Here is a 25,868-nt window from a genome sequence, read left to right on the forward strand (position 1 = left end):
CAGTGGCTGCAAACTCCCCCATCTTGTTTTCAATGTGCCCCACTCTGGATTCTACAGCCTGTATCTCCTTATTGAACTTTTGCATGCAGGACATCATGTCAGATTGGATTGAGCTCCTTAGGGACAGTAACATGTCCTTTAGTACTGTGTCCATAACTGGCTGATTATACGTTGGGAACACCTCAGTGCCGTCAGGCAGCTCTCTAGTTTCCTCCCCAGAATCAGTGCAGGGACTAGCTGTGGGGCTGCATCCAGAACCATCCATCCGGAATTTGGCTTCAGCTGGGCTTTGTAGACTGAGGGGTCTTAGTGTAGGATTGCCGGCTGCCTGCGGATCCACTATTTTTGCTGATAGATGCAGAGTTAGCTGGGGTGGAGTGTGTGTTATAGGCCAGGGTAGATGTACAGCAGGCAACATCTTGCCTCCATGTGTTTACCAGGTAACGAAATCTGTCAGCTTCTGGGGCTTCCTGAGTTCTTTTCTTTTCCTGGCCATGGTCACCGCGATGCTATGGTGTACAGATCACTCCGTTTTGGGGTGAAAACCCCCTCTGGAAAGTTGCCGCATGCTGCTGTCTGTCTGTGGGAAGAGGAGCTCAGCTCTCACACTTCCATCTTTCTCTGCAGCCGGCCATGCCCCCTTTTCTTCTAATTTTAATGAGTGGCCATGAGTCTTGTGAAAAAGTTTAATCCCTATTGTGGGTTCACCAGTATGGTATTTGTATATTGAAATCATATCCCCTCTCAAGCGTCTCTTCCCTCATAACTAATATCCTCCAGACCCTTTATTAGCTTTGTTGCCCTTCTTTGTACTCGCTCCATTTCCAGTACATCCTTCCTGAGGACTCTGGTGCCCAGAACCGGACAGCATACTCTAGGTGCAGCCGGATCAGAGTATTGTAGAGCGGGAGAATTATTGTTTTATCTCTGGAGTTGATCCCCTTTTCGATCCTAGATTCCCCCAGAGGTTCTCCCCCCCAGTGTATAGATTGCATTCATATTGCATTCATATTTTTGCCACCCAAATGCATTATTTTACATTTTTTCTACATTGAACCTCATTTACCATGTAGTTGTCCACCCCATTAATTTGTTCAGATCTTTTTTCAAGGTTTCCACATCCTGCGGAGAAGTTATTGCCTTGTTTAGCTTAGTATGGTTTGCAAATACAGAGATTAAACTGTTTACCCCATCCTCCAGGTAATTTATGAACAAATTAAATAGGATTGGTCCCAGCACAGAACGATTCTTCATGAATCCATGCTGATTACTGCTAATGATACAGTTCTCATTACTAAAATCTTGTATATAGTCCCTTATCATCCCCTCCAAGAGTTTACATACTATTGATGTTAAGTTAACTGGTCTGTAATTCCCACAGATGTATTTTGGGCCCTTTTTAAATATTGGTGCTACATTGGCTTTTCTCCAATCGGCTGGTACATTTCCAGTCAGTAGACTGTCAGTAAAAATTAGGAACAATGGTCTGGCAATTACTTGACTGAGTTCCGCAAGTACCCTCGGGTGCAAGCCATCTGGTCCCGGTGATTTATTAATCTTAAGTTTCCCAAGTCTAATTTTGATTCTTTTCTCTGTTAACAATGGAGGTGCTTCCTGTGATGTGTCATGAGGATAAACACTGCCGTTTTGGTTACTGAAGCCCCCTGATTCCCTCGTGAATACTGAGGAGAAGAATAAATTCAATACCTTCACCATATCTCCATCCTTTGCAACCAGATGTCCTTCCTCATTCTTTATGGGGCCAATATGGTCTGCCCTTTTTTACTGTTTACATACTTAAAGACTTTCTTGGAATTTTTTTTGCTCTTCTCCGCTATGTGTCTTTCCTATTCTATCTTAGGCGTCTTTATTGCACCCTTACATTTCTTGTTGTATTCTTTATAAAATAATGAAAGACTATTCAGTGCTGACACAAAAAAAGACAACACTATACGAACTGCAAGCTGGCACTCTAGGTCAATTAAAAAAATACCCAAAATGAACATAAATAGTATGATAGTGCAGCACAATTCAGAAAACATCTATAAAAAGTTCATAAGGAAAGTAGGTGCATGTGACAACAGCAGAAATCATATTGCGTGCGGTGATAAAACACACAGGAGATCCAGTGATGGTGATCCCTCCACCACAGGTAAAAATGGCCTCTCACCTCATACAATCGACCTGAAACAGGTCACACAGCGGAAAAGGAGTTCCCCAGGTATTAAACCTTCTCCAGTCACCGTCCTCAGATCCATAATATTAATAATCCACCGCAAAAATGAAAGAGAGGAAAAGCGATCTAATGACACCTGACCCCCGTATGCGCTACGTTCGTAGGCGGGAACTCCTCAGCGTGGGGCAGGATACACACAGATGGCCGGCATTGTTTATATAATGTCATGGGAACTGTCAATCAGCAAATCAGGTTCCTGGGTACAATGGCCGAATCACCACTTATATCACATGAAGAAAACTTCATACCAAGGGAAACCATTGGCTGAGACAGAATAAACAAACAAAGATAAAGTGCATCACAATTGACAATATCTCAATCAGACTAGCGCTATATTAAAATATATATAGGGAACACTGAGGTCCTCATAGGTGCTATTTTGTATTATATATATATATATATATATATATATATATATATATATATTGTGAGGGGTTAGCTCGGCAGCGGGTGTGTGTGACCCCCTGGATGGGTTCACAACACAAAATCAGGCACAGCAGACAGCGTTGTAGGTGGAAAAAACAAAAGGTGCGGTTTATTTATGCTACATGCAGTGAAAAATATAACAGCCAAACAAAAAATTAAAAAAACATGAAAATAAATACTGGTCAGCTTGACCTCTAATTACACACATAGATTCCCTGTCTAACAACTGAGTGCAGCCTTGTGCTGCACCAGTCCCTGTCTCTGTCTCTGTTGTAGAGGTTTGCCACACAGGCATTAACTCACGGCACAGAACAGGTGTCACACTCCCCAGTCTATACAAATACAAAACTGGTTCCAGGATGGAGCATCTCCCTCAGCATGCTGGGGTTTTTTGTAGAGGTCTTAATGAGCCCACTTACTTCAGCTGGGCTCATTAACTCTTCCCCTATAGGACTCCCATATATATATATATATATATATATATATATATATATATATATATATATATATATATATATATCTCAATTCTTACAAAAGAACAGACATATCATAATTGAAGGGGCACTCTACCCAGAAAATATAAATTATTGTTTTAAAAAACAGTTTTTTAAAAAACAGTAAAAGACATCAACCCACGTCCATCTTATTATGTCAAACATACTAAACAGACTAAATATAAAAATCGGTACAAAAATTCATTGAGATATATAGGAAAAATATAAAAATAACTTAAAAATAATTTAAAAATGAAAATAATAATATAAATACAACCTATCTATTGGAGATAAAACATTTAAGTCAAAGTCAACATTCATCCCTTCAGATGACATCACCTTAGTCTCATTAGTACAAAAAGATTCCCTGCGACTCAACTGGCGGATGTAATGACCTCCTCTCCAATGTCTGAGGAGTTTCTCAATGCCCCAAAACGTTAAACATTTGGGGTCTCGTTGGTGACACATTCTGAAATGCCTGGACACACTATGGGTTTTTACTCCCCTTTTAATATTACTAATGTGCTCACCTACCCGTACGTGCAATGCTCTTGAAGTGCGATCAACATATTGTAAACCACAGTCGCACTCGAGCATATATACCACGCCAACTGATGCACGTGTAATAAGGCCCTCAATCTGGTACTGTTTCTGTGTGACGGTTGATATAAAACCTTTTCACTTCTTAAATTATTCTTAGCGTTTCTGCAGGTGGCACACCTGCCACATGTGTAAAAGCCAGATAAAAAAACGAAACAACCTATTTTCCACTACTTTAGGCGGATCCACAACACCTAGTGCCAGGCTGTCACTGAGTGAAGATGCTTTGCGATATATAAACTCGGGTCGATTCGGAAGCACTGGTCCTAATATTCAATCGTAGTTCAAAATTGGCCAATGTTTAGCAATGATTATCTCAAACTTCTTGTATACTATAATCCATAACAATTTTAACAATTTTAAATCCAGAAGTACTATCCTGACCCTCAGGGCTCATGGTCCTGTCCGCCACAATCGTACTTCTGTGAGTGAGCCTTACCTTCTCTATTTCTGAGTTAATCGCGGAGTGTGCGTAAAAACTCTTCTTCCAACGTACAATTACGTCGGAGCCAAATAAATTGTCCTCTAGGGATGTTGCACAAACATGACCTGTGATGGCAACTATTTAAAGGAATATATACACATTGCAATCAGTAGTTTTAAAATGGTTTCTGGCTTGAAAACGATCATCTTTCTTTAATATTTCCAGATCTAACAAGGTGATCTGTTGTTGATCAATATTCCAGGTGAGCTTACTATTTTTAGTATTATTCAGCTTATCCCTAAATAACTGTAAACTGGGCATATCACCTTCCCAGACCATTACAAGATCGTCAATATACCTCTTGTAACAAGACAATTGGGGTGGATGACCAGAAAATACAACTTCTTCCTCCCAGTGGGCCATAAACAGATTGGCCACACTGGAAGCAAAATGCGTGCCCATCTCCACCCCACGAGTCTGTAAATAATCCATATTAAACCAGTAGTTATTAAGCAGACAAAACTTAAGACTCTCTAGCAGAAATTGTATATGATCTCTAGAGAGTTGTTAAAGCCCATTTACCGAAGATAAAGCTTCTTCATGATCGATAATGGTATACAATGATCCTACAGTTATCAGTATACTACTAGAGGTACATTGAAGGGTATCTAAAATTTTGTTAATCTGCTTAGTGTCTCTTAAGTAAGCTTCAGTTTTAGTACAAGAGGCTGCAGAAAAAAATTCAAATATTGGCTCAACCATGAAGTCACGGAATCTATACCATTGACGATTGGACACCCAGGGGGCTGTTCTGAGTTTTTATGCATTTTGGGTAGAAAATAAATAATCAGGGTCCTACAATACAATGGATCCAAATAAAATGTCTCTTTAGAGTTAAGAATTCCTTTAGTTTTACCCTCATCAATCAAACAGTGTAAATCATTTTTAAATTTGAGCATGAGGTCATCATTAAGTAATTGATACGTGTCCTGATCGTTCAATAATGGACATTTCTGTTTGATAATACATTTTACTAAGTACAACTAACCCCCTCCCCCCCCCCCCTTATCTGCTGGACGAATTGCAATGTCATTCCTTTGTTCTAGGGATGCAATACCCCTTTTAATATACTGAGAATCTCTCACTTTCTTGATTTTGAGATTTTCAAGATCACTACAAACCATCATTTTAAAAACCTCTAGATGTCTATTGTCATTGCATTGAGGATTAAAAACCGATCTGTTCCTAAGATTAGAGTGTACAGTTACCACTTGAGGAGAATTTCTCTGCAGCGGATTAGACAAAAAATACTTTTTCAAATTCAAATTACGAATGAATTTTTGTACATTGACATAAATCTGAAACATATTAAAATTACAAATAGGAGCAAACTTGAGGCCTTTATCCAGAACCTTTGTCTCATCATCAGTAAGTGGTATACCGCTTAGATTTAATATCCCAGTTCCTAATGGGGTCTTTGCCTTTTGGGCTCGTCTCCTCCCTACATCCTCTCTACTTTTTCTTTTTGGGCTGGATTGTACATTTTTTACTAGGCCTTGGGGGATGCAATGGTCTTTCCTTTCTCCCAACTATGTTGGGGTATGCGGAGGAGGTCCTCTCCAAGGGATCCTCTCCTGCCCTAAAAAATGGTCCTGACTAAATTGTTGCTCATCCCAATGATCCTGTAAAGGGGCATAGCTATTATAAGTATTATAAGTAGGGACTTCACTGGGGGATTGCCCCTCCCCCTATGCTGATCTCTACCCCTGAGTACAGGTTTCCATGAATAATCATCATTATAAAGTCTGAATGCTGATGATCCCTCAACCTTGTATTTTTTGAATGCCTTCTCCTTTGCTTTTATATGCATTTTTACATTGTAGTTAAGCCATCCAGGAATTTTGTTCACTCTTTTAAATGTATTACCCAATGGGATGCATTGGCTAATGCCCTTATTTAATATGCTTTTAAAGCAAACCCATCTCTCCTCTGTGTTCTTTGTTCCTAAGATTTTATCCCAATTTATGCCTTCTAGCGAGGCTCGTAGTTGGCACTTTTGAAATTCAACGTCTTTGTATTCAGTTTATATTTCCTATTTGTGTGATTTATACTAAAGCCAATTGACCTGTGATCGCTGTTACCTAAATTGCCCCATATTTCCACATCCGCGATCAGGTCTTATTTTCGGTAATCAGTAGATCCACTTTATTTCTAGTTGGTGCGTCTATCTTCTGACCCATAAAATTGTCCTTCAAGACATTTAGGAACTGGCGAGCCTTAGATGAATGTGCATTTCCTTCCGCCCAGTCTATGTCTTGATAGTTAAAATCCCCCATTATGATAACACTTCACATCCTTGCTGCTAATCCAAATTGTGATAGGAGATCTGCCCCCCCCTTCCTGCCTCAGGTTAGGGGGCCTATAGCATTTTCCCAGTATTATTTTCCTCTTAGCTTCATTCCTTTGGAGCTCTACCATTAGGGATGCCACCTCCTCCCTAGCTCCCTTAGTAATGTCATCTCTCACATTCACTTGTACATTATTCTTGATATATAGGCATACCCCTCCCCCTTTTTTACCCTTTCTGTCCTTGCGATAAAGGGTATACCCTTGAATGTTTGCCAGCCAATCATGAGAGCTGTTGAACCAGGTCTCTGAAATTCCCACATAATCCAAATCCTCCTCGTACAACAGTATCTCTAGTTCACCCATCTTATCCGCATTGGTGAACATGCCACGTAGTTTAGACTGTTTGCATATTATCCTCTTATTGGGTGTTCCGAGATTGCAACTAGGACTTGTTACTATACTTACCTTGGGTTTATGTGCTTTGGTCAACCTATCATTAATGCCCCCAATACTACCCTCTGGAATATTTTACGCACTGACTATCTCTACCTCTGGACCCTCCCCCCCATTGCCTAGTTTAAAAACCCCTCTAACTTTTTGGCCATCTTCATTCCTAGCTGATCTGCACCCTTCTCATTTAGGTGCAGTCCGTCCGCTCTATAGTACCAGTTATCAACTTAGATGTTGGCCCAGTCCTCCAGAAACCCAAACCCCTCCTTACTACACTAGCTCTTCAGCCACTTGTTTATTTCCCTAATCTCCCTCTGCCTTTCTGGTGTGGCTCAATGTACCGGTAGTATTCCTGAGAATACTACCTTGGAGGTCTTTTTCCTAATTTTAGCTCCCAAGTCCTTAAAATCGTTCTTTAGGACACTCCATCTGCCTCTGACTTTGTCATTGGTGCCAACATGCACCATGACAGCTGGGTCTTCCCCAGCCCCTCCCAGTAATCTGTCCACCAGCAGATCTGCAGATGTGCAGAGTGCCCGATAGACAACATACTGTTTGGCACTTCAGGTCTTTGTTACAGATTGGCCTCTCTGTCCTAAGAATTTAATCCCCTACCACCAGAATCTGTCTTTCCTTTCCCTTTGCTCCCCCCCCCCCCACACTCTCACTGGAGGAGTTCTTCCCCCGGCAGCTAGGAGAGTCCCTCAGCTCCAGCAGTGTTGGTCCCTGACTGGTTTCACCAATGTCACTCAATAGAGCGTACTTATTGGGTTTCTGCAGCCCTAGATCGGCTTCCCTGGCATTTCCCCCTCTACCCTTCCTGACTGTAACCCATCTACTCTTTGCTAGTGCCTGCACCTCTTTGTCACCACCCGCCCCCGTGCTGGCCCCAGCCGGCACCTACCGCGTACGTTCCTGGCTCTTCTTTAGTCTTAAATTTCCACATGTAGTGAAATGGAGACAAACTCTGAACTCTAAATTTTCTATAGGCGAAGCTTTAAAAAGCCCCTGCAGGTCATCTGTTTAGAGTTACCCATGTATAATGACCCTAGAATTTTTGTGTTCATTCTGGCATGTGCAGCAATATGTAACATGCATTGCAATTATTGTTTTTGTACATAAGCACCACTGATTCATCTTGTTTATAGAGTGTGTTTATACGTTAATCGCTTCTGGGCTCTTACTATCTAGAAGAAATAAGCACACAGATATTCACTGTCTGTCTCCTCTCTACCTGGCAGCACCTACCATGGAGCCCAGGAAGCATGAGGGGACATCATGGCAGAGAGCTGCACATTGCCCTGGTCTATGGAACGATCAGGTGGCTGTAGAGCCGCTGGGTGACTTCCAAATGAAAGCTGACAGTCTGCTTGTATGTAAAACCCCTCACTGCTGTCAACGTATGATATGTGGCAGTGACCGTGAATAGGTTAAAGATTTGAATAGAACAACGAAGGGTTCAAATCACTATCAGGTACAGTCTGCTGTATGTTATGTATCCCCATAGTCACTTTTTAACTGTCCTGATCACCAATGTTATCAGGAATGAATGTGAGGGTAAATCCAACATTCAGAATTTCTCAAAAACAAGATTACAAAAAAAAGATCTTTTAGATATACTTGTCCAGAGTGGGGAGACTCTACTTTTCTACTCATATCATTAAGTACTAGTCCTACTCCTAGTAGACTTGTCCACAAAAAGAAAAAAAAAATTCTGAACCATTTTTAATGCCACTAATGTTATCACTGGGTCTCTTGTTTTTTATACGGTGCAGGCAGATCAGGGCTGCTGTGAGGACCAGAACCCATCATACCCCCTTGCCTATGAGTAATTATTATTTTCTTAAAAAGTAAGGCATCTTGACAGTCAGGTAACAATTTTTGCTGTCTCCCTAAAGTAGTCCTATTTTTGTTACAGATCAATAATTATACAGTGTTGAAACTAAGCATCAGATAACATAACAGCCAGGGATAAAACTTGCATAGTTACATAGTTGTCTGGTTAAAAAAAGTTAATCTAGTTCAACCAATAAACACAGTTACCAAAGAAATACAGTAATGGCAGTCTCTGTAAAGCAGGCCACAGATTATGCAATTTTGTTTCCTGCAACCACTGATTGTGTTGATGGGGGACTCCCTCCCCAAGAGCATTTGTATTCTCCCTCCGGTGGGGGTGGGGGGGGGGCACAGCGAGCTGTCCTTCCTGGAAAACACAGTGATTATTGTTAGTGGTTAAAACCACTGGCAGTAATCAAAATGCAAAAATCTGACATGTAATCTCTACCGATCCCTGTTTAACGAGTCAAAATTAGATCCATCTGCAGCCGATTTTAATTCCCTAGGACACTTCTTGTAAAAGTATCATGCATTCACCTCAAGCAAATGTCCATGCACCAGAATATTGACCTGTCATAGTAGTGGATTGATGCACATTTAACAAAAAAATTAGCTACCACTGCATTGATAAGCATAAAGCAGATGTAAGGTCGCCATCACCTTATCACACATGGTCACTATTCCACCTTGCTTTTGGTGAATTAAGGTCTGTTAACCATGATTTCAACTGTAGTTGAAAACTGTAGTACTATAATTTGCACTTATAAGATGTATACAACCTTGCAATTTATATAACTTTTAATGTTCTGCATGTCAACTCACATATAAAATCAGTTTAAAAAAGTAGACCCCCAGTACTTTAGTGGTGGATTTTTGGACGTTGCAGGCACAGTCCGAATTGCTGTCATGAATCTGACATTCCTATGCCAATACGCTATGTCGTATTAATGACATCCATTTAAAGCTGGAGTGTGAAACTCAATTTTGTCCCAGGTCGCATCAGCATTATGGTTGCCCTTAGGCTTTTCGCTGCCAGGCCCTGCGCTCCACTTTTACCATTGGACCATTTTTGCAATTTTTTCATTTTTTATTTTTTTTTGCTTTTTTTTATTTTTCCCATAGAGCTTTTAGAGTATGTAAAAGACCCCTCAAACCATATATTTTCTGAAAGCACATGACCAGTAGAATAAAAATAAGTTGCTACTGATTTTTAAAGCACAATGATATTTGCGCAAATGTTTATCAAACAGTATTTTCGCAAAAATACACTAAAATCATTATTAGCAGATAAAAACACAGCACATTTTAATGTTTTTAAATTCCTACTAAATATAAAAGCTAACCTGTAATAAGTTAATAAATAACAAATATTTGTAAATTTTAAATTGCTTTCTTTTGTGTTTTGTTTTTGCGAAATGGTGAAAATCAAACATACGCACAAATGTAAATATCCAAATTTCTCACAAAATCTATATGTTTTCATTTTTCACTTACAGCTTTTAGTGTTTGTTAACCACATAAGGACTGGGCCTATTTTTCAGACTAGGTGTTTACAAGTTAAAATAATTATTTTTTTTTGCTAGAAAATTACTTAGAACCCCCAACCATTATATGCATATATATATATATATATATTTTTTTTTTTTTAGACAACCGAGAGAATAAAATGGCAGTTGTCGCAATACTTTGTCACACCATATTTGCGCAACGGTCTTACAAGCGCACTTTTTTTGCAAAACAAAAACCTTTTTTGAATTACAAATAAGACAACAGTAAAGTTAGCCCAATTTTCTTTTTATATTGTGAAAGATAATTTTTTACGGCGAGTAAATTGATGCTTGCACTAAAATGCAATAAAAAATGTAATTTAAAAAAATAATAATTTCCCCTTTAAGAGCATTGTGCAGAAGTGATATTTGACGTCACTTTCGCCCTACAATTGTATGGAGCCGAGCGGAGGGGGCCATCATTCCCTGACTTGGGACTCCAGGCAGTGAGGGGAGAGGAACCGATCAGCTCTGGTAAGCAGCTGAGACGACCGGAGTGCGGCTGGAGGAGGGGCCCTCTCCCACCCCAAAAGCGAATCTGCCACAGAGACCACTTTTATCGTAAAGAGGACAGTCCCCCTGTTTTTTAAAATACCATGGTTATGGCAGCTAGCTAACGGTATTCAACATCAAACTAGTGACGTATAACGACGGTGGCTGGTCCTTAAGTAGTTAAAGACCCCACAAACCATATATTTATATTTTCTGTAGTGCATGACCAGTAGAATAAAAATATGGTGCTACTGAATATTTAATCAAAACAATATATTCACTAAAAATACTCTAAAATCATTATTAGCAGATATAAACACAGCAAAATTTACAAAATTCCTCCTAAATTTCTACTAAATATAAAAGTTTAAACTATATTGAGCTATTACATAACATATACGGTATTTGTAAATTTTAAATTGCACCTTTGTGCGAAATGGTGAGAATTGAACATACACAAAACTATAAATAAACAAATTTCTATAAACACCTGGAGGTTTTAATTTTTCACTTACAGCTTTCAGAATTTGTAGAAGACACCCCAAGCTATACATTTTCTAAAAGCATAGGACCAGTAGAATAAAAGTAAGGTGCTACTGATTTGTAAGGTCCCACAATATTTGAGCAAATGTTTACCAAAACAATATTTTCAGTTGTATCTGTAAGAATAGATGCCCAGAGCACCCCCTCCCCCTGTACATCAGATGTCAAGAGTTCCCCACCCTCCCGTACATCACAGTGCACCCCCTTACCTTGTGCTGCTGCCGAAAAAAAGCTGTGTGCTGAGATGGGAAGCAAAAAGTGTAGGGTCCAGAGGAGGACCAGAGGAGGTCTGAGGTTAGCTGCCAGAGTTTGCTGAATGCTGAGACCTGGGAAGGTGGATACAAGGAGGTGCTGCAGCTGCACAGAAAGGCACAGGATCTGGCAGAGGAGTTCTGTCCTCCTCTCTGCTGTTGACTGCTGAGACAAGGTGAGGGCGTAGATGAGGGGGGTGCTGTAGCTGCAGGAGAGATACGAGGGCCACATGAAATGGGCCTTGTGTTTGGTGATCTATCGCTTAAGTGGGAGCAAATACCTGTATTAGACAGGTATCTGCTTCCCCCTGAAAGGTGCCAAATGTGACACCAGACGGGGGGAGGAACCAGAAGTTCCATTTTTTGTGGAGCTCCGCTTTAAGCTGTCCTCTGAATAATGCAAAAGTTCTGGCTACAGTATTTACCAAAAACTGTTATACATATACAGTATATTATTAAAGGATCCTTACAAAAAATATTGTATTCTGATAACTGTGTATGGTTTATTATTATACTTGGTATTAGGTAAAGGGTACCCTTTTATTTTAGATGTATTTATATATACTTTTCTTCACATTTGCCTATCAACAAGGAATGAGTGGAGTGATTTAGGTGAAATGATTTACCTGTGTTACTGTCTATGAAATATTCACTAACTGGGCTGCTTAGACAAAAAACTAAATAGAAAAAATAACAGCAACAAGGTTTTTGTGAGAGTGGAGGGCAGGGTATAGGGTTGTCTTGCTAATTTGATTTACTGTTCTTTATATTCATATTTTTGTGTTTTTCTTTTTCCAGTGTCTTTGTTTTTTGAACTAGTATACTTCAAATATGCTTAGTCAAGAATAAAGTTTTGCACATAGTAAACAGTCAAAATGCAATTGAATTGCTAAGCTATTCTTGTTGAGTAAGTAAAAATTGAAGCATGTTTTGGTGTGCTATGAGGGGGTGTGGCCTAGACATGGAATTGTAAGGCCTCATGTACACTTAAGCTGCTAAACTGACATTTAGGATTAGGAGTAGGAGTCTCTTGCAATTTTCCACATATCCAGAGCCTAAGCAACTGCAAAATCAGGAGCATTTCCTCACACATGCTTATAAAGGGATCCAAAGTGAAAACACAAAAAATAAGATTAGATATTTACAACCACACTCTTCTTTCTGCTGCTGCTTTCTCTTCTCTCACAAAATGGCTGAAATAGTTAATAATTTACTTGTTTTTCATGCACTGAGGGTATTTAGGAGGGTCTCCTGGGGTTTTCTTTAAAAAAAAAGGCTTCTAACCTCAAACACTCATAACCGCTAAACTTGCATAAATGTGGTGTAAATAAATACATAATACATAAATGTAAAAACTGTAAAACTGAAATTTTTTCCCATGTCAGTTTCCAACTGTCAAGTTTCCAGCAATCAGAAAGGTTTTCAAATGCCATGTTTACATGAGCCCTAAAGCTGAAAATTCAGAGAGCTCTTTGCCCTGTGTATGCAAACTCAGCACATACAGGCTTTGTTTGCTGCTTGAACCCAATGTCCAAGGGCAGGAACCCCTCCAGTACCAGTCTGGCAAAAATCTCCTCCATCCCCCGCCCCCCCCCCCCCTCACCCTGGATTCCAGATCAGCCTCCATGCCAAATATTGAGCAGTCCCTAAACATCCGCAATGCCGCATCCGAGTTCAGGTTGCAGAGGCAGCGGAACAGCAATACAGGGGCTTCTCCCATGTAGCAGCCACCTCGGATCCAGTCCAGCACAGACACCAGCTGCAGCCTCCAGCACTCACTGGAACAACATAGGAGCATGGACTCCTCTATTCCAGCAGCCGCCTCACAGCTCACTGACATTAAGCCCTTTACAGACACCAGCAGCAGTCTCAAGCTCTCGCTGGCACCATACAGGAGCATCAATTCCTCCCATCCTACAGCCCGCTTGCAGCTTACCTGCTCCATAGGCATCCAGCACTACTGGGACACTGTTGGCAGCTCCCACCTCCCAGCACCTGGAGTCACAGGCAGGGGAATAAAGCATGGAACTCTTTCAAAGCTTCAGGGCAGATCATGATGCCCTTGGTGCACACATTAACCACTTGCTTACTGGGCACTTAAACCCCCCTCAGTCCCAGACCAATTTTCAGCTTTCAGCGCTGATGCACTTTGAATGACAATTGCGCGGGCATACAACACTGTACCCAAATGAAATTTTTATCATTTTTTTCCCACAAATAGAGCTTTCTTTTGGTGGTATTTAGTTACAGCTCGGAGTTTTATTTTTTGCTAAACAAACAAAAAAAGATGCAAAAAAAAAAAAAAAAAAATCATGTTTTAATAGTTTGTTATAAAATTTTGCAAACGGGTCATTTTTCTCCTTCATTGAAGTGCGCTGATTAGGCGGCACTGATAGGCTGCATTGGTGGGCACTGATGGGCTGCATTGGTGGGCACTGATGGGCTGCATTGGTGGGCACTGATAGGCTGCACTGGTGGGCACTGATAGGCATAGTTAAGGCGGCACTAATAGGCACAGATAAGGCGGCACCGATGGGCACAGATAAGGCGGCACTGATGGGCAAAGATGGGCACAGATAAGATGGCACGGATGGGTGGCACGGATAAGTGGCACGGATGGGTGGCACGGATGGGCACTGATAGGTACCACAGATAGATGGGACTGATGGGCACTGATAGGTGGCACTGATAGGTGGCTCTGATAGGTGGCACTGCTGGGCACTGATGGTCGGCACTGCTGGGCACTGATGGGCGGCACTGCTGGGCACTGATGGGCGGCACTGGGGTGCAGCACCTTTGAGGCAGATTGGGTGGCACTGTGGTTGTCACTGTGGGTGTCACTGTGGGTGGCACTGTGGGTGGCACTGTGGGCACTATGGGCACTGACGGGGGGCACTGGCGGGGGGCACTTACTTTTGCTTTTTATTTTACTTCAGGATGGCACTGCGGGAGGCAGGTGGGCACTGGCAGGTGGCAGGTGGTCCCTTGTATTGATGGCCGTGATCGGGACTGATGTCCCGATCAAGGCCGCCGGTGATCGGCTTTTTTTTTTCTCCTCGCGCTGTCAGCGCGAGGAGGAATAATAGCCGATTACCGGCTCTGTTCTATCACATGATCAGCTGTCATTGGCTGACAGCTGATCACGTGATAAGGGGTCGGGATCGACCCCTTGCACGGATCGGTGATCAGGCGAGTCTCATGGACTCGCCGATCACAGAGCGCGCCGCGCGCGCCCCTCAGGGGGCGCGCAGGCCGCTCGTAACCGGGACGACGTCAATAGACGTAGTCCCGGAAATGTAGGTCCGCGCTAATGCCGTCATTTGGCAATAGCGCGGTACCGAAGTGGTTAAAGGAACCTTGCAAAAGGAAATAAATAAAGTCAATCAATCCATGACTCAGGTGGACTCTTGTGTCTCCAGTCTGAAACAATCCTAAGAAGCTGTTAAAATCAGCCTCGCTTCACTAAAGGCTTCTAACCAGCTCCATCTCCAATCTCTCATACAGTTGCAACTGGCAGTAGACAACGGTGAAAACTGTAGCTGCCGCAACAACATTTGGTTAAGTGGCATACCAGAAGCAACGACAGGTGCAGATTTACTGCCCACAGCAACCACCCTTTTAAACACTCTACTGGATAGGGACCTAACCACTGAAATTGAAATAGGCTGTGTGCATAGAGTGGCTGGCTTTGGGGAGATGCCTGCAGATGTCCCCGGAGATGTTCTTTGACATGTCCACTTCAAGATGAAACTGAACTGGACTTTTTTTTGGAAAGCATGGGAGAAAAAGCATGTCGACTTTAATGGGGCTAAGATCACTTTCCTGCCAGACCTCTCCAGTCTTACACTATTTATGCAACGACAAGTGAAACCTCTGCTTCAGCATATCCAGGCGACCGGGCCTTCTACTGTTGGGGAAACCCATTCATCTTGCAAGTTAAGAAGGAGGGTCATACTTTAATTCTCCACTACCCCCACCAGCTACAGGAGCTGTTCATGTTCTTGGTCATTGAACCAGTAGAGGTTCCAGACCGGCCTGATGCCCGCAAAGCAGGAAACGACAACGCTCCAGATCTCCACAACAAAACAGGGAGCTAAACCCAATCGCTAATGAGCTGTGAGTTGCTGTGTCCAGTTCAGTGCATAAGTTCTTGCGGTCTGACTGCGCCTCCCTCTTTTGGCTCTTCTTTTTATATGGGACCTTCTTGCATGACTCAGCGGGTGTTTCGATAAGCAACAAGTTGCTATAAGTGTGGCTGAAGCCTGTGCTACTTTACAGCTCAATTTACTGTTTGTGGACCGTGGACCTTGGACTCTCCTTTTCCTTTTAGAGACCAAGGCCTCACCCCGGTCTCTTACGGCTCTCTATATTATGCCCTTTCCTTGATAGTAGGTGGTAATGCTGGGACTAACATTGCATTTTCCCCTTGAGCCGGGAATGTAAAATACGTAGGTTATGCACTATCATTCAAATGCAGTACAGAAATTAATATTATGCTATGTATTATTATGCTGTTACCGACTTGCTATACTGTAGATTGATGGTTTCTTCATTGGTGACTCGGGTGAACCCAGAGCCTCAGGAATGCTCACTACCTTGCTTGCGCTCCATCCTACTGGGAGCCTGACCCCCGAGCGAGCCCCCCCGCCTCCATGGGCACCAGCTCCCAATCCAAATGCCTTTCTTTTAGAGTGACGCAGAGGGTGTTCTGACAGAGGTGGTTTTGTTTGATTGAGGGGGACCAGCTGTGTAGGGGTTAAAGAACCAGTTTTATTGGTTGAATTTACAACACTTCAAATGTATGACATTTCCAAATGTGGGCCTATCCTTACAATAAAAAAAAGTACCTGCTTATATATTACTTTGGCCTTACTTCTTACCTTTCCAGTTTAATAGTTGACTATGTAGATTCCTATGAGTTTTAAGGGTTTTTTACTGATTTTGTATTTGCTAGTCCCCTCGTATAGCCCATCATGCACTGGAAATAAGGGTGGTGTGCAGGCTCTGGATTTAGTGAGATGGCAAGTATGACTGGGAGTTCCCTGAAACCCTCAGCCTGAATTTTTTTGACACTTTCATGCCTGTAAAATGACTATCACCCTTTCCAGTAGCGTAATTGAGATCTAAGCCAGGAGACTCCTTATATTGAAGACAATATCACCATCATTGTTACCTATGCCCTATTGGCTTATTTTTTTTGTCTTCACTCTGATGGGCAAATTATAAGTATGCTTCAGTTTAAACGGGGCATGTCTCTCACATCCATTGTCCTGGTTTATTTTTGTGTTCACAGCGCAAAGACAGCTCCGACACATCCCCGCACGTGTTCACGGGAGATGATCTGTGTGAGAACATTGGTTTTGGTTATTTTTTGGATTGTTCTTGGTTTCCTTTAGGCTAAAACCTGACAGATTTTTTTTCCCTTATCCCCTCCTCTACCAATCCAAACACTGCATCTACTCCTGGGGTCTAATACTCCTGAGAGGGAAAATTTCCAGCTATGACCCCTGTCTCAGCAAAGAGGTGCATGCATAAGCTGCCTACTAAATTATTATTTTGGAATGTCAAAAGTTGAAACATTCCCGAAATGTGATCACATGTTCTAGGTGATTTATGGAGGCTAGATGTGAGATAGATTACCTCCAAGATTCCCACTTTAGAACCGGGCAGATCCAATTTATGGTTGAATATGTTTTATTGATTTTTTAAAATACAGCAATGGGGGTACAGAAAGTAAAAAGAGGGGGTGGGGGTAGTGGAAAACGAATACCACAATGTGTACAAAACATTGCATACATTTGTATGTGTGTTAGAAACAGTTCTCAAAAGCATACTTTTATATCCATGTCAACTTGGTTTACAGGTAGTAGTACATAAAAACAATCAATTATGGGGGCATAGAAGGAGGAAGAGAAGGGGGAGAGAAAGGGGGAAGTGGGGGGGGGGGGAGACATGAACACTATGTAAAAGATATAATCAACATCTGGCTTCCCAAATTCTGAAGACAGAAGGTAACTATCAAAATCCAGAGCCTGACCCCACCGGTCGACCCCAACAGTGAGTAATCAGTGTTATATATCTATACCTAGGTAGACATTCCTGTTATGCAGATGTGCTGTTAAGGAGATGGTCAGAGGATGAATAATGAAGCCAAATGTACCACAGTTTGATGTGTTTGTCCCAAGCATTTCCCTTACTTGCCTGCAGGTCCCAGATCCAATTTATGACAAATTTTTGCTACCCTCATGCATATGATATTGCCTCCATATTCTAAAACTAGAGGGGTTAGCATTCTTCCAGCTCAAAACACAAAATAATCTTTGAAAGATATCAAGAGCAATATCAAATATCAATATCAAAATATCAAATATCAAGGGGACGGGCATAACCCTGATAAGCTTATACGTCCCCAATACTGGTTAAATTGCCTTTCTGCAGACCTGTTTGGAAGATTTGACCCTCTTTGCAGAGGGTATCCTTATCGTGGAGGTGACATGAATGGGGCTTTGGACTCCCTGGTGGACATTTCACACAGTTCTTCCTGTTTGTCGTATGCCTTTCTTAGGCGTTCAAACAACTTCAGGCAGAACAATTAATTATTATTATAAATTATTTACTTATCAATTATTAATTAGATATATGGTGGATACTTCACAGTTAAGAGAGGCACTACACTTTCTCTTCAACATCTCACCAAACTTACTCTCATATTGATTATTTATTCCTTAAGCAGTCAGACCTCCCACATGTCCAGAGGACCTACATCAATACCTGTACTCTGTCGGACCACATGGCGGTAGTTCTGGAAATTTCACTTTCCACTAACCCATTTAGGAATTGGCAATGGAGATTTAAGGAGTCTCTTATTCAATATGTTTAAATTCAGGCTGCATTGGCAGCGGAACTCTCAATTTTCTTCCAACTAAATCTCACCTCCCTTGAAAATCCCATGGAGGAAAACAAATGCTATATTACAGAGATCCTAATTGCCCGGGATCCAAGAGCAAGAAACAATGCTCTGAACTGCTAGCAACCCTTCTTTGCCTAATTTGCTCTCTTGAACAAACTCATAAATGTTCTCAAGTGCAGGCCACTTTTGCTGAACTTCAAGCACTCAGAGAGAAGCTTGAGATCTTCCTCTCATCCAAGGTCAATGCCCAGTTCGTGAAATGTAAACCCTGTCTCTATAAATTGGGAGGTAAGCTAGGGAAACTGCTGGCTAGAGTGATTAGAGATTCCCACTGCCAGAGGTTGATAACAATTCCACTGGTGCGCTCACAGTGCTCTTACCTCATAAGCATTAAAAAAATGCCTTGAATCGGTGCCTTAACCGTCTGTGAGGGCCCTTGAATCCATAGTACAACTGTACCAAATGCAAGGATGAGCGTCCACTAGAAGTGCTGGATGAGTGCTTGCATAGACTGGCAGTATCCACATGTAAAGATAAAAAAGCTCCAATAGTGTATTACCCAATTAACAGACTACTTTATTAAACTTAAAAAATGGCTGCTTACATTATAAATGCAATAAAATGGCCAGACAAATGGTACATAAGCGTTCACCGCCACCACCTACGTCACTTCCGGTATTGCAATGTCTACTTCTGGTCAACAGTAACAACTTCCGGTCCGCGGCGAGTATTTCCAGTTGCATACTTGTGTCCTACACATTACGTCACATACCTCGTGACTTCCTCAGGGAAACTCTAGCCTTGAAGCTTGAAAACAAATTGCAATAGAATTGATTTCACAGAGTGCCCTGAGACGAGTCGACATCTTTACATTACATTTCAGCTTAAGGACTTCGGATTGAAGCCTGAAATGTTTACAGCTCAGGCTTACTTTGCCAGGAGGGTGTCTATTGACACCCTCCCGTGACCTTTGGGCTCTGCTGATCACAGTTTGGGGTAAAATGCCAATCACAGTGGCCCTTTACCATGTGCCCTGATAGGTGGAATTGATGGGCACTGATAGGTATCCAATGACAGCTTATCAGAGAAGTAAACACGAGAAGGTTATTGGCTTTTCTTCCACACGCTGACAGCGTGAAGAGAGAAAAAGAGTACTGATAACTGGCTTGTGTTAAAGGAACATCGGAACTGATAATTAGGGCACTGATTATCAGTGCAGTCCCAACTGTTCCCACCAGTGCTGCCAATCTGTGCCCACCAGTGCTGAAAATCAGTGCTCATCAGTGCTGCCAATTAGTGCCCATCAGTGCTGCCAATTAGTGCCCATCAGTGCCTCCTCATCAGTGTCACCTATCAGTGCCCATCAGTGCCGCCAATCAGTGCCGCATATTGTCGCCAATCAGTGCTGCCTATCAGTGCCCATCAATTCCACCTATCCGCGCACATCAGTGCCAGCTATCAGTGCAGCCTCATCAGAGCCACCTATCATGTCACATAAGAAATAATCAAACATCTCTGGTTTGCAGGTCTCCCAAGGAGAACATAAAGTTGCAGGGTACACTGATAGTCTCCTCTTTTTTGCCACCCATCCTCATATTTCCCTCCCAAATCTCATGGTGGAATTCCAGAAATACAGTGCAGTTTCAAATTTCAAGATAGACTTCCACATATCGGAAGTACTTAACCTATCTGGGCATTCAGGTGACGTCTTTCCTTACAGGAATCTTCCAGGCAAATTTTCTCCTTCTGTCCAAGATTCATCAAGATCTCAAGCAGTGGTCCTCTAGGTATTTTACTTGGTTTGCACAAAACAGTATCCTTAAGATGAATATTATTCCAAGACTACTCTATTTGTTACAAACTCTTCAGATTAAGATTCCTAAATTATTTCTCAGACAGGTACATAGAGAATTCTATGGGTCCAGAAACCACACAGACTTTCACACACATTATTGTCACTCTACAAAGTACATGGTGGAGTAGGATTTCCAGACCCCCAGAAATATCACAAATCAATCCATCTAACACAGTGTCTGGACTGGTGCACTCATGACAAGGGTAAATGTTTAGTAAATGTTGGGTAAATGTTGGGTGCAATTAGAGGAATCTCCTCTATTCGTTCTATTATGTGGTATCACTTGGCTTGGAGAAACATTTCCGGCAACAGTCAAATCTCAACCTTTAATGTATTACACTGACCGACTCCTACTGACCAAACCAGCAGCCTCAGTCTCGTATGACTCTGGTGACCAGTCATCCAAACTTCCTCCTTGGACTTTCTGATCCCTCCTTTCACATTTTTGTACAAAGTTGTGTTTCACCTTGACGCCTACTTCTCCTCAGCTGGATTCAAATCCTTACTGGGGCTCCCTTAACTGTATTTTAAGAAGCTCTGTACCTATAAGGATTATGAACATCTTACAAACATCATTCATTATCTTCATTACTAAGCGGGACACAGAATTGGGTACCACATTCTCAGACCAAAAGAGAGACCGCAATATACAACTTACCAATTCTGGTAAGTCTGCAGCCGTCCCGGAGATGGCTGAACTGGCTCCATTGAAAGCCGGTCACACTCTCCTGTCATGCAAATTGAATGTGTGGAAAGCCACATCCAATTCACAATAGTGTGAACCCAGCCTAAAATAAAGGCTGAATAATATCATATAAAGTGAGCCATTGATACAGGACTTCCCAAAATTAATCTCTAGATTAATATGGTACAAATAAATAGAAATACAAATATGTAAACTAAGGCCGCGTACACACGCGGGGACTGTTTGCCCAACTTTGTCCGCTGAACAGTGTTTCGGCAAACAGTCCGCTCGTGTGTGGGCTTTCAGCGGACAGTTTCAGCGAACAGTCCGCTGAACAAGGTTTTTCGGAAATTCCGAAAAACTGTCCGCTGAAACAAAGTTTCAGCGAACAGTGCCCTCGTGTGTAGGCTTGTTCGTCAAACTAAGTTCCGCGCATGCTCAGAAAGGATTTACACGCCGAAAGTTATAATGCAGTGTATAGGACGTCGTATTTTTCGTCCCGTCGTACGTGCCGTTCACGTCATCGCGCACGGTTTCAGCAAACTGTTCGTTCGTCGTGTGTGGCCATGTCCGTCCATGCTAATTTTGAGCGGACTGTTTGCCGAAACTGTTTGACGGACAAAGTTGGGCGAACAGTCCCCGCGTGTGTACGCGGCCTAATAGTGCATATCAAAATGATTGAAGATAAAGTTATTTCTATTTAGTTTACAATTTATGTCATTTTTATTTATTTTTATCTGGGTAAATGCATAACCTGTGCATACAACTTTAGTACAATTTATATACTGTAATAAATATATGTTGTCAAGTGGAAGCATATATATTTTTGTAAGTAAAGATTACTAGCAAAATGTAGAAAAATGCAGCACCGTCTTTGCCGGGGGTAGCTGCCAGTAACCTCTTAAAGACAACCTCTTTTTATAAAACTGTGTTATTCACTGTGACTCAGGTGTCAAGTTGAGTTGAATTCTATTAAGTCAGGAAATGTTGATTATTGAAATAACATAATATAGTATGACAGATGCATTGTTTTGTCTTTAAAGTATTAAAAAAAAAAAATACAGTTTCCCCTAAAAAAAAAAATGGGTCATGCCAAATTAGGAATTGTTGTGTAAGTAATCATTATTAGATGATGCCTACCTGTCAAAACAGGAGGGATCTCTGCTATGCTTACATTTTAATTAGGGTGCTCTAAGTTATTTACTTTCTTACTGACACTTGCCAAAACAATTTCATCTGCTTGAAAAAGTAAAAACCCAGAATATTACAATATTTTTGTTTCTCATTTTTAGTCAGTTGTTAAGTAGACTCTTGTAAAACTGGTATAGAGTTTACTTTCCCTGCTGGCATTATTTTAACTATGTTCAAGTGTAGCATACTAGAATATTTCACAGCACATTTAGTCTTTTTCGGTAAACACAGTAAAGAATACAATAGGATAAGGGCGGCACAGTGGTGTGGTGGGTAGCACTCTCACATAGCAGTTAAAAGGGTTGCTGGTTTGAATCCCAACCACGACACTACCTGCCTGGAGTTTGCATGTTCTCCCTGTGCCTGCATGGGTTTCCTCTGGGAACTCTGGTTTCCTTCCATACTCCAAAGACATGCAGGTAGGTTAATTGGCTTCTGTCCAAAATTGACCCTAGTATATGTATAGGGACCTTGGATTGTGAGCTCCTTGAGGGTAGGGACTGATGTGAGTGTACAATTTACAGGGATAGAGACAATTGTAGACACTCACTCAGGTTGAACTGGATAGACTGGTGTCTTTATTCAACCTATGCAACTATGTAAGACAATTTAGCACAAGCTTCACTTCTTTCCATACAGTGCTAAATTCTAATTTAGTGTACTCTGACTGCAAAACTGGGAAGGACTATGTCAAGCGCTAGAGTGCACAGGCTTGTGATTTGCTTCTGAAATTAGCCGCTGTAATGGATGTGGAATGCAGTGTTTGAATTTTTATCTGATCTTATGAATGAGTATACATTTGTGTTTGTTGCACCTTACTATGTCTTCATTTCTCCATACAAGTCAATGTAATTGAATCTCAGACTCATCCCAAACATCCAAACAGAATAGTGTCCTGATCAGAACTCAAAACCAAGGACCTTGGTCCTGTAAGGAAGAAGTGCTAACTACTAAGCTACTGTGCTGCCCTGTTAGAGTGCTACCTAGATTCAACAATAATAAGCAACCATACACAGTTACAATACTATCTACAACAGGGTCCATCACCTTACCAGCACACTGATAGTCCTTCTTTAGTCTGTGTGCCATTGGAGATCTTTCCCTTTAGCAACACAACAGGAGTGACTGGATACCTTTAGAAAGTAAAGGGAAATTGAGGGAAATGGCTACTAAACATTGGCGCATTAAGGTGTGCACCCCAAAGCTCGAGAAAACATGCGTGTGTGTGTGTGTTTTATTTTTATATATATATATATATATATACACACAGACATTTACACACTTACACTGTTATGGTGGAGCTGGCACAGTAAAAGAGAAGTACAGTAGGACTTCATTATTGGCAGAACTGGTCAGAGGGAGATATTTCCCATCTCTCCACACATAGCCATGGAGCTAATGTACATGGGGTGATTAGGATGTGCCCAGGCGCACCCAGCACACCTCCTGCACATGCCTATGCAACTAAAACAGGTGTCATAAGATCAATTATACATATTGGAAGAATACCCCTAAACCCTGTTCTCATTACAACTGTAAAAATGTGTTTTTTACAGTTGTTATTAGGACAAATAGAATGGGTGAGTCTCCCCAGTGGTGTTACCGAAATAAATTAAAACTGATGGGTAAACCACTTCCGCTCTCTATTTAAAGTAAATAAAAAAAGGTTTCAGTTACACTTTAGCAGTGTTCTTCCTAACCTACCATTGACTTTGGGCTTCATGTATAATGTATATGTATAATGTATCCATTGCTTTTGGCTTCATATTTCACAACAGTTCTAATTTGATTGTACAATGTTACTCTTATTCCTAGGGCTCTTGCTGATGTGATGAGACAACAGGGCCATTGCTCTGCAGACCACATGGAGAGAGATGCAAACCTTGTAGTTCACATGCAGCACTATGAAACCATGCAATCCCGACCATCTGCCAACAACTTACGTGAGTTTTATAACATGAACTTAATTGTTTGGCAATAAAACAACTGCTGAATGTGTAAACTTCTAAACACTCTAAGTGTGTTTTTCATGCTGTTAAATTTATCATGCTTACAGTAACAAAAATTGCACTGTCAAAAGTGTGTTTGTGCCTAACTCTGTTTTGCCATATGTCCCCTGGTGGTTTGACAAGCTCAAAGTCAACTGAAGTCATCCTCACATTGATAACTCTAGCTGAGTTTGTGGTCTCTCCAAAAATGGATTTGTCTGCTTTATTGTTTAGGAGGTCAAATATTATGCATATTCATTCACGGAAATGTAGAATTTAGAAATTTACCTGATTTGTTCATCCCTAATCAATATACAGTATTTATATTGCTGTAAAAAGATGCCACAGCAATAGCACAAAAAGTATAATCGATGGGTTCACAACACTTTGCAGCACTCTAAACCGACATCCTCTGTTTTAGGAAGCACAAGAGGTTTTTAAAAACGCCTGCCTAACTATAACTGAAAAATGCTAATTCTATCCAAAAAAATTCTTGGTATTGCAAGTTACCAGGTAGCAACTAGCAACCTATTCTAGATCAAATGCTATCCAGTGCTGTCAATGCTAATCTAAAACATAAGGAAGACTTTCTTTGCTGTATATCTGTGAGTTTAACTTACTAGAATGACAACTTATCAACCAAAGTGAAAGGTTATAGACAAATGCAGCATGTAACCTAGTCAAAGGTTATTTATTAGAGAAATTCTATTGATTAGGTTTGAATATTTTAGGATTGTATTTTTGTGATTAAGCAGGTCAATATACTTGTACAAGTGTGGTTCTAGGAGCTAGGAGCTTATTTTAATTGGGATTAACTACTTATTTTAAAGCTTTTTTAATCATGGACCCAGAAGAAATATGCAGATTAGAATTTCTGACTTTAATATGACTTTGCTGACTTTAAGTCCTTATTTAGTTGAAAGACAACCAAGTTGCACTGAGTTTGAAATGAAAGGAGGGTAAATTAGTAAGCTGAATCCAAGGATACACTACAGTACCTGTGTGTGAAACGATTTAAAACTTTGTCTGGGTTTCCTGAGAGAAACAGGGAGGCTGCCACTGCCTCCTTCTGAAAATTGTGCTTGCTGGGCTATTATGTTAACCTATTGGCTTCAATGCTTTTTGAGTTACAGACTAGTTCACAGATCACTAAAAGTATGCGTGAAGCAAGATTTAGTTACCCATTGGCAGATTTTGCTCTGATTGACACCTGGAGACATCCCTGTTTTTCCACCCCTTACTCCACTATGTCTCATATCAATCTTATTTTACTCTCCCAACAGCTTACCGATAGACTGCAGGAAACCAGTTTCTGTGCAGAGTAAGAAAAAATTGTTTTTTTGTGCGTTGCGCTGCTGGATTATATATGTCCTGGATGGGGGGAGTGAGGAAGGAAAAAAGAGGGGGTTTTTTATGGGGGAGGGGAAAAAGGTTTGGGGGGAAAAAAACCGCTGAAGTTGATAAATTGGTGTGGCGGATTTAGGGATGTCAAGTCTGCTTATCACAGAGTTTTGCAATCCTTGCTGTGTATGTCAGTAAATGCAGCAGAAGTAATGGATAGCTGGCAGGATCACAAATTATAGTCCACAGT

General features: G+C 41.3%; 1 protein-coding gene across 1 annotated transcript in view; it reads left to right on the forward strand.

The window, feature by feature from the left end:
* The window catches only part of SHISA9 (shisa family member 9), a 456,733-nt gene extending 432,463 nt beyond the window's left edge, over positions 1–24,270 (forward strand). The window contains exon 2 of the mRNA XM_077450173.1: positions 24,105–24,270. Coding sequence (XP_077306299.1) covers positions 24,105–24,270 — 166 coding nt within the window. The remainder of the gene's footprint in view (positions 1–24,104) is intronic.
* Positions 24,271–25,868: the final 1,598 nt, after the last annotated feature.

The sequence above is a fragment of the Lithobates pipiens genome, unplaced genomic scaffold (genome assembly GCF_037356315.1).
Source record: "Lithobates pipiens isolate NorthernLeopardFrog02 unplaced genomic scaffold, aLitPip1_a1.2 Scaffold_22, whole genome shotgun sequence".
NCBI classification, from domain to species: Eukaryota; Metazoa; Chordata; class Amphibia; order Anura; family Ranidae; genus Lithobates; species Lithobates pipiens.